At 48.1% G+C, this 10,002-nt stretch overlaps 1 protein-coding gene across 1 annotated transcript; it reads right to left on the bottom strand.

Moving 5' to 3' along the window:
* Nucleotides 1-1,586: 1,586 nt before the first annotated feature.
* LOC122546388 (zona pellucida sperm-binding protein 4-like) lies at nt 1,587-9,464 on the bottom strand. Its single transcript, XM_087975967.1, has 5 exons — nt 9,260-9,464; nt 2,286-2,464; nt 2,113-2,210; nt 1,898-2,031; nt 1,587-1,801 (listed from the first exon to the last, which is right to left on the bottom strand). The coding sequence occupies exons 1-5, from the start codon at nt 9,462-9,464 to the stop codon at nt 1,608-1,610; spliced, it is 810 nt and encodes a 269-aa protein (XP_087832093.1). The 3' UTR covers nt 1,587-1,607.
* Between the last annotated feature and the right edge of the window lie 538 nt (nt 9,465-10,002).

Raw genomic sequence — 10,002 nt, 5'->3', positions numbered from 1 at the left:
TCAGCACTGCAGTGCAAGTAAATCTAGAAAAGGAGGAGAGATGTTAGGGGGAGTTTCCTGGAGATCAATAGGTTGTAGTACAGAGACACAGCAAAAGGATTATGAGCTTGGCCTCATTCCTTCCATTTGGTTACCTGTCCAGAGAGGGGCTGCTCAGACACTCCATCCAAGAAAACAAACGTCTTCACTTCAAACCGCTTGTGATGGGTTGGGAACTGCAGGCCAGAAGAGACACCTACTGGGTGTAGGAGGGTCAGATAGTCATCACCTTCATAGGGACACCTGAAACAGAAGGTCAGGTGACCAAGAGCTCTAAACCAAACCAGAAATAGATTGCAAATAAAAATCAGGTAGCAAGCAGGAGTTGCCTGGAAGGGGGGGCAGGGTGCCAAGAAGGGGCAAACATATGATAAGCCATCTTGCACCAGGATGTAGTGGACCTGGTCTAATACTTTCCAAAGTCTCTGCAACGTGGGCAGCACGGTGACAGTGGTTAGCACTGCTGCCTCACAGCGCCCGAGACCTGGGTTCAATTCCCACCTCAGGCGACTTACTGTGTGGAGTTTGCACGTTCTCCATGTGTCTGCGTGGGTTTCCTCCGGGTGCTCCGGTTTCCTCCCACAGTCCAAAAGATGTGCAGGGTCAGGTGAATTGGCCATGCTAAATTGCCCGTAGTGTTAGGTAAGGGGTAAATGTAGGGGTATGGGGTGGGTTTCGCTTCGGCGGGTCGGTGTGGACTTGTTGGGCCGAAGGGCCTGTTTCCACACTAATGTAATCTAATCTAATGTGTGTGTGCGCGCGCGTGCGTGCACGCAGTGGGCATCAAAGGGCAGTGCTGTGTGATCAAAACAGTGAAGGGGAGGGTAGGGACTAAATCAAAATAGAGTTGGAGGGAGAAATGATGCACTCCACTCCCTGCGGCACCCACCTCTCCCTGAACTCCTCCAGGGTGTTGGTGGACACCGCGTGCTCCTTCAAGGACAGCCAGGCCCTAACGTAAAAAGTTAATTCCTTAATTGCAATCCACACTATTGGGATTGGTTGTTGGAGAAAACATCAAACAGCACTGATGAAGGCCAACATGTGATTGTGGAGGGAGATTTCTAGAAACTTTTTGACAAGGTGTCAGTGACAGCAGGGAGTCAGGGCAACATTAACAAGGTAAATGTTTGGTCAGCTGACCATCAGGTTGAAACAGCAGGGCCTTCAGTTAGTGGAGGGAAGATGGATTTGATCTGGAGAATCATAGGAGACTTCAACACGGACACTGAAGAGATATTGCTCAAGACTTCCTAAAATAAGTGAGTAACAAGGAGTTTTCTATTGAAGGTGGGGCAGGAGGTTCAGTAGCCAGTCAATTTTAAAATCCTCTTCCAGAGAGGAAATGCCTTGGCAACATTAAGGCACATTCTTAAGGACAAGTCCAGGATCATGAAGGAAGATCAAATAATAATGAGTGGAATTCACAAATGAACCATGATTGGAAGAAAAAGGCACAAGTATTGGCACTATGTACATATATTATACACATTTTACTGTGACACTATACTGTAAGAATGTAGTCTTCAGTCCACACAGTCCAAATCCAGCCTTTCCATTCAGAGTCCTTACCCAGCCACCAGGAGACTCCACTGCACCTCATGGTCAGGGGCTGGCACAGGGGTTGCCCAGCAGTCACGCAATCTCAGGACTATCATTGGGTCAGTGCGATCCTTCACACGAACCTCAACAAACACCGACTCCTGAAGGATTCTCTGAATGGGGTAGTCACTGTCCCTGTACCACCAGCTGTAGCTGCCATCTAACAGACAAAAATAAAAGAAGGAGAACAAACCAAAACAGTCACTCCCCTGAAGGGATACAATTCCCAGTGCTCCTATTACCAGGGCAGCACTACCTGTTGCTATTCGCAGCTCCAGCCTCAGGATCCCATCTTCAGAAGCAGCTAGTGGTGGAGGCAGGGTGTAAACTGAGACATTGATTTGTAAGCCTGCCTCATGCTCCCCCTTGTACTTGCACTGGATGTGCAGGCTGTTGAGACAGAAATAGGCGGTGGAGTTGCAGTCAGTAACACTTCACTCTCCATACCAACAAATCCCACTGCCCACTCACCTGAAGGTGCTGTCCCGGGTTATTGAGCCCAGTGGCCCCGTCTGAATCATCCTCTTCCCCAAGACATCCATTTCATACACAAAGCTCCCATTCTCCTCCTGCAAGGGAAGACACTGTTTAATAGGGAGCTGGCCCATTCAAAGGGACAGAATGCTGGAGCCTCCAATACTCACCCGCTGGGTCGAGCCGCAAGAGGTAATTGGGAAACGGAAGGCTACAAGTTCCGCTGTGACGAGCTTAGGCCTGCACTCAGCTTCATGTCCATCTTTCACGTACAGAGATGACAAGTTGAGGGCAGGACGGGTCAGGTTCCTGGTGATGGCTACAATGAACTGGCCATCTGCTGTGCACACTGCAGAGAGAATGGGAACGTTCAGTTTCCCCATTGTGGAAGTGACCTCCAATGCATTAACAGAGGGATGAAGCCTCAAAACCCTAAAATCATTCATAGCTTTTACAGTTGTGCTACTTGGAGCCTGGGTATTTATTTGTAGGTGGTCAGCAATTAAGGCAGATTACCTGTTCTAAAGTGAACACAATATCCTACAAGATACTCTAGAAGCCATATGACTACCCAACAGGGTAGTGGGGGGGGGGGGGGGGGAAGAGTTCTCTCAAAGAACCCCAAGTGCTTTTTTTTTTAAAAAAAGTCAGTGATGGACCCTAAAAAGGAGGGGGAGAATTAAAAGCTCCAAGAACAATAAATGGTAGGGGAATTCCCAAATTGAAAGTCAAAGCTAAAGCAGACCTGCTCAAAAAAAAAAGTGTTTAGATAGAGATGTAAATGAAGAGGCAGGTGCTGGAATGTCAGTTATATGGGCACAAGGTCCAGACATTACACTGTCCTGTGCATTAGTGTAGGGTAAGCCTGGCCATTAAAGTCATCCAAACAACCAACCTTTCCCATCACCCTCTGCTCCCAAAAAGGATGTGGGGGAATAGAGTCAATAAAATGTGGAGCTTGAAGGCAAAGGCCAGTCAGCATTGGAGGAGCAGGAAAGTTACCATTTCAGGTATGGACCCTTCAGGTCTGAGGAAGGAAAGGAAACTTAAAGAGGGGGTGGAATAGTAATGTGTTGGGGACTGTGTTGGTTAGTGGAAAAGATGGATTGGATTGATGAGGAAGATGGACAAGTTGGGTCCAGGCAAGGAGTCAATGTAGCAGAGAAGGAGACAAGAGATGATGTCAGTATAGTTGTGGAAGAGGGACTGTTCCACATCCTATGAAAAGGCAGGCAAAACCAATGGTTTATAGGACAGGGGAGGAGTCAAAGAAAGTTGTTGAGGGAGAGGACCAGTTCCACCAAGAGAGCGAGCAAAGGTGGAGAGGGACTGGTTGGGTCAGTGGGAGGGGAAGAAACTGGGGGCTTTTAGACCCTCCTTAGGGAGGATACAGGTGCATAGAGATGCTGAATGTCCTTTAGGAAGGGAATTGGGGGGCCAAGAATTGAAAGTCTTGATGAGGCACAGGAGGTTGGCTAACATGGCACCACTATTTCAGAAATATGGTAAGGAAAAGCCAGGGAACCTAAACCTGTGAGCCTGACATCAGGGGGTGGGGGTCAGCAAGGTGTTGGAGGGAATCCTGAAGGACAGGATTTACATGTATTTGAAGAGGCAAGGACTGATTAAGGATAGTCATCACAGCTTTGTGGGGGAAAATCATGTCTCACTAACTTGATTGAGTTTTATTAGAAATAAAGGATTGATGAAGGCAGAGCAGTGGACATGATCTATATGGAGTTCAGAGAGGTGTTTGACAAGGTTTGTCATGGTAGGCCAGTTGGCAAGGTTAGATCACATGGAATACAAGGAGAGCTAGTCATTTGGATACAGAACTGGCTTGAAGGTAGAAGATAGAATGATGGTGGTGGTGGAGGGTTGCATTTCAGGCTGGAGGCCTATGACCAGGGGTGTGCCACAAGGACTGTTGCATCCATTGCTTTTCATCATTTATATTAATGAGTTGCATGTGGACATAGGAGGTATTAGTAAATTTGCACATGACACCAAAATGGGAGATGTCGTGGACAGCTAAAGTTACCTCAATACAGCAGGACCTTGATCAGATGGGCCAATGGGCTAAGAGTGGCAGATTGAATTGAATGGATATTGCGATGCTGCATTTTGGAAAGGCAAATCAGGGCAGGACATATGCATTTACTGGGAACAAAGATCTTGGAGTGAGGTTCACAGTTCCTTGAAAGTAGAGTCACATGTAGATATGAAATGCTGTCTTCACTATCCTAAGCTTTTCTTTATTGCTCAGAATGGATTATAGGAGTTCAGAGGTCATGTTAACAGAACATCAAAACATACAGCACAGAACAGGCCCTTTGGCCCATGATGTGCTGAGATTTCATCCTAATGTAAAATATAGTAACCACCTACACACCCCCTCACTCACTGCTATCCATGGGCATGTCCAACAGTTGCTCAAGTGTCCCCAGTGACTGCTTCCACCACCACCACTGGTAATACATTCAACTCTTAAAACCTACCTTCCTCCTAATCTCTTCAAACTATGAAATCTTGTACAAGTCAATCCTGCCCTGGGGAAGAGTCTCTGGCTATTGACTATCTATTAGTCATTATTTTGTACACCTCTATCAGGTCTCCTCTCTTCCTCCTCCCCCTCTCCAGAGGGGAAAGTCCTAGCCTTCTCAATCTTTTCATAAGGCAAGCCCTCCAGTCCTGGCAGCATCCTGGTAGACCTTCTTTGCTCCCTCGCCAAAGCCTTTTTTCTATAGTAGGGCCACAAGAACTGGACACAATATTCCAAGTGCGGCCTCACCAGGGACTTGCAGAGCTGCAGCAAAACCTCATGGCTCTTAAACTCTATCCTGTTAATGAAAGCCAAAACAACCCTATCCACTTGGATAGCAACTTTGAGGGATCTATGTTCTTGCACACCCAGATCTGTTCCTCCACACTGCCAAGAATCCTGTCTTCAGCATTCACATTCCACCTTCCAAAATGCAAAGTGATGCATTTATCCGGGTTGAACTCCACCTACCATTTCTCAGCCCAGCTCTGCATCCTGTCTATGTCATGCTGCAGCAGCCCTCTATACTATAGATGACACCTCCAACCATTGTGTCATCTGCAAATTTACTAACCTATCCCTCAACCTCCTCATTTATAAAAACCTTGAAAAAGCAGAGGCCCAAGTACAGAGCCCTGCAGGACACCACTCAACACTGACCTCCAGGCAGAATACTTTCCATCAACAACCACTCTCTGCCTTCTGTCAGCCAGCCAATGCTGAATCCAGATAGCCAAATCTCCCTGTATCCCATACTTCCTGACTTTATGAATGAGCCTACCATGGGAAACCTGATCAAAGGCCTGGCTGATATCATATACACCACATCCACTGCTCGACCTGTGGTGTCACCTCAAAGAACTCAATAAGATTTGAGGCATAACCTGCCCCTCAAAACCATGCTATGCTTTGCCGAAGTAAAATCCAATCCCTCAGTTCTTCAAAAAAAAAAACACTTTGCTGACCACAGATGTAAGATTGCTGGCAATTACAGACCAGTCAATGTCCCTATTACCCTTCTTGGAAAAAAAAAGAAACATTTGCCTCCTTCCAATCCTCCGGTATGACCCCCATGGAGAGCGAGGAGGCAAATATCCTCACCAGCGGCATAACAGCCTCCTTTCTCACTTCCTGGAGCAGCCAAGAATAAACATAGCTATACAGGACATTGGTTAGGCCATTTTGGCCTGTGCGCACAATTCTGGTCTCCCTCTTTTAGGAATGATGTTGCAAAATTTGAAAAAGGGTTCAGAAAAGATTTACAAAGATGGTACCAGGGTTGGAGGATTTGAATTACAGGGAAAGCTGAGTTGACTGGGGCTGTTTTCCAAAGTCAGAGGCTGAGGGGTGACCTTAAAGGCTTGAAAAACCAGGGGACATGTAGAGGGCAAATAGACAAGGTCTTTTCCCTAGGTTGGGTGGAAAGTACAGATGTAGAAGGCATAGGTTTAGGGTGAGAAGGGAAAGATTTAAAAGGGACCACTTTTTCATGCACAGGGTCATGTACAGATGGAATGAGCTGCCACAGGAAGTGGTGGAGGCTGGTACATTTACAAGGCATCTGCATGGTATCTGAATTGGAAGGGTTTAGAGGGATATGGGCCAAGTGCTGGCAAGCAGGACATGATTTGTTTAGGATATCCCTAGTCAGTACAGATGAGTTGGACCAAAGTATCTGTTTCTTTGCTTTATGACTGAGAAGGTGGAGGGCATGGGCTGTGTCCCAAATGTAGTTGAGGAGCTCCCTGACCCAAGAGGTGGAGAGGAGTTCAGTGGAGCAGGAGCACGCAGAGATAGTGGGTTGACCAGGGCAGTCAGGTTTATGGATTTCAGGTTCCCTTACCCTGCACTGCCCATTTGTCAGGTTGAGGAGCAGAGGTTGATGGTCTGGGAAATGATGGCTTGGTGATGAAAGATGGAGTCATGTTCAAGGGACCAGTAGGTCATGCCACAGAGTTGGCATCTAGCATCAGCAATGTAGCAAATGTGTTGCTGGAAAAGCACAGCAGGTCAGGCAGCATCCAAGGAACAGGAGAATCGACATTTTAGGCATAAGCCCTTCCCATCGATTCTCCTGTTCCTCGGATGCTGCCTGACCTGCTGCGCTTTTCCTGCGGTCCTCACTTTCTCCTCAGCAATGTAGCAGCCAGCACACCGTACTACTGATGCAGCTCCCTTGTCAGCAGGTTTGATGGGGAGGTTGGAGTTGGAGCAATGGACTGCACGTTTGGATAGTGAGAGGTTGGAGTAAGAGATTCAGGCAATAGATGTTATGACAGCATTTGGAGATTAAGAGGTCGAGGGAGGGTGGGGTGGACAGTGGTGTCCAGATATGTTGTTAGAAGTGGAAGGTGGTCTACAGAGGGAGGTGGAGTTTAGGAGGTGGAGATAAAAGTTGAACATCTGGATGTTTGCAAGATTCATTGACATGCAGGTGCAGGAGAATGAATGGGAGACGCTTTGCTGAGGTCAGACTGTTCATCCCAGGGGTAGGGGAGTGAGGGGGTGTTTGGGAGCAGAGATGATGAATACCTGATAGAGTTAGGGTTAGGGGCCAGGGTGGTCTGTGTCAGAGGAGAGTATGAGAGAGTTCAGTGGATTTACTATCTGTAATGTCCAATAGGGCAGAAAGAGCAGTAGTTGAATGCATGGATCCTTCTGAGGATGATATGCAGCAGATGGGGCCCAGGGCCCAGCTCTCTGGTTTTCATAAACATGGAAAGTGTGAGGATTGCATGAGGCTTTGTCCCACCAGTTTGTACATGGCCTTATTTGGACAGTGGAGAGGTCCAGGATGGATCCATCACCAGGGGAGAGGGGGGAGGTGTTGAAGTGGCTGGCAACCAGAAGCTGGTGTCGATGGAGCATCAGAGCACTAACTCCACAAACCAGTTTGAGTCTGCGCTTTATTTCCTCTAAACTGGGAGCAACAGGTGCAATAGGCCAGGTTGGGAGAGGTGCAGGTGAATCTCTGCCAAATTTAGAATGATTTGTTTGGGAACGTGGATGGAAAGGAAGAGCAGATGTTGCACTTCCTGCAGTTGCAAGGAAACTTGCCAGATGTTTGGGGGAAGGGGAAGCAGGAGGGGGAAAAAGGTAGTGTGGAGCTGTCAAGGGACTTGCAGAGTCAGTGGTCCCTACAGAAAGGGGTGGGGAAGGAAATATCTATTTGGTGATGGAGTCTGACTGCAGGTGACAAAAATGGTAGAGGATGATATGTTGCTTTGGAGGTTGATGAGGTGGTATGTGAGGACTAGGGACTATCCTTGAGGGGGATGGGGCAGAAAGAAAAGGAGGTTGGAGAACAGAGGTGCAGGAAGGGGAGATGCAGTTGAGGGCATTATCAGTCATGGGGGACAAGGGTGGCTACAGTTTCTTTCCAACAGGAAAAGATCTGGGACGTTAGATTACTTAGTGTAAAAGCTGGCCCTTCTGCCCAACAAATCCACAGTGACACACCCAGACCTATTCTCCTATATCTAACACTATGGGCAATTTAGCATGGCCAATTCAGCTAGCCTGCACATTTTTGGACTGTGGGAGGAAACCCGAGCACCTGGAGGAAACCCGAGCACCTGGAGGAAACCCGAGCACCTGGAGGAAACCCACACAGACGGAGAATGTGGAAACTCCACACAGTTGCCTGAGGCAGGAATTGAACCCAGATCTCTGGCACTGAGGCAGCACTGTTAGCCATTGTGCCACCCCAAGTGTCCTGGAGTGAAATCCTCATCCTGGGAGGAGATACAACAGAGTCAGAGAAATTGAAAGTATGGGAATCATTTTTTGTAGAAACAGGGAGGGAAGAGAGAAAGGCCTTGTGGTCAAGGTAGCTGTGGGAATTGTGGGTTTGAAATGGATGTCAATAATAAGTCAGCCACAGATGAGAAAAGCACAAGCCCATAGCTATTCAATCTACCTCACACCTCATTCCAGTGAGGGTGGAATCTGAAAAGTATTTGTAGTAATTTATCTCCACCTCCTTTAACTTGAGGATACCAGATACACAGACCAGGTGATTTATCCACCCCAAGTGCTCACTCCACTAGTGAGTATATAGAAGCTGTCAATCACCTCCATATGGTGACACCAGCTTTTCCTTGATAAGAGAACTCGGAACATAATCCCAAGCAGCATCATTTCAGCTGTGCAGTTTCTAACTGAAGCCATTAACAGTTACAGCAAATGAGACTCATCTCAACATTACAGGGGCACTGGGAATCTTTGCAATATCATAGCAAGTTAACCCTCAAGTCAACCCCCTGATAAAGCTGGTTATTAAACACCTGCATCTCACACAAGGAGAGAAACTCAATGAGACCAGGATAACATTATCCATCATCAAACCAACCAGCCCCTTCACTCGGGATTAGCCCCTACTCGAATAGGGAGGGACAGCATCATGTCCCTGGGTTATTCCCTCAGGGGAAGGTCCCTTTACTTCCCTCCCACTGACTCCCACAAACAGCCCTTCACCATTGCACAAGGAAACACCAACAAGTCCCGGGTTATTTCCTCAGTGCCAGCCTGGGGTGGTCCTCATGCTTCCTTCCCCCCCCATTCGGGGTGGGCTCCGCTCCGGGAGGAGGCTGGGCTGCTTACCTGGGCTGTCTCGCAGGTTGTAGAAACAGGATTGCCCACTGAGACTCGGGGACTGAAAGCAGCAGCCCTGCTTGATGCACTCAGTGCTGTTGATAGTGGCCAGGCCACACGGCAGCCTCCAGCCCGGCTCCGGAGGACACACAGCAGAGACCAGGAAGGGCCGAGCGGCCCAAAGGTACAGACACCAAACCAACCAATGTCCCATCGCGCTGCCTGAATCTGTGCCCGCCCCTGAGCACCAACCCGCTTTATAGCCGCTAATTAGCTCCTGGCCACGGGTTTCTCGTGTTGAAGAGGCTTTAACTGTCACTGATCCTCATTAAGGATTAGGGCGAGATTCCAGCTACAATTACATCTTCACAACTGACGCTGCGTTCCACTGAGCCCAAGATTGTATTTTGTTCCAGAATCGGTTCTGCGTGGATATGGAAGTAGGAAACAAGAGTCAGAGAATTATGACGGTGCAGAGGAGGACATTTGGCCCATCAGCAGCCCTGTTCTCCAGTACTAACCTGCTGCCTCTCCCCACACACTATTTCCATCCAGATAACCCCCAAAGTCCCTCCTGAATGCCTGAACTGAATCTGCCTCCCCCACGTTTCCAGGCAGTACATTCCCTCCCCTAACTACTGACTGGGTGAAAGAGCCTTTTCCCATTTCACCCGACCACATCAATTTCTCAATTTCTCTCGTCATCCAGCATTCCCTACACCTACCCGCCATTCCTTTCACCCAACAGGAAA

The sequence above is a fragment of the Chiloscyllium plagiosum genome, unplaced genomic scaffold (assembly GCF_037043375.1).
Source record: "Chiloscyllium plagiosum isolate Xiang-an unplaced genomic scaffold, Cpla_swu_hap1 HiC_scaffold_28, whole genome shotgun sequence".
NCBI lineage: Eukaryota > Metazoa > Chordata > Chondrichthyes > Orectolobiformes > Hemiscylliidae > Chiloscyllium > Chiloscyllium plagiosum.
Note: the sequence above shows the minus strand (reverse complement) of the source record. Positions and strands in the feature narration are given on the sequence as shown.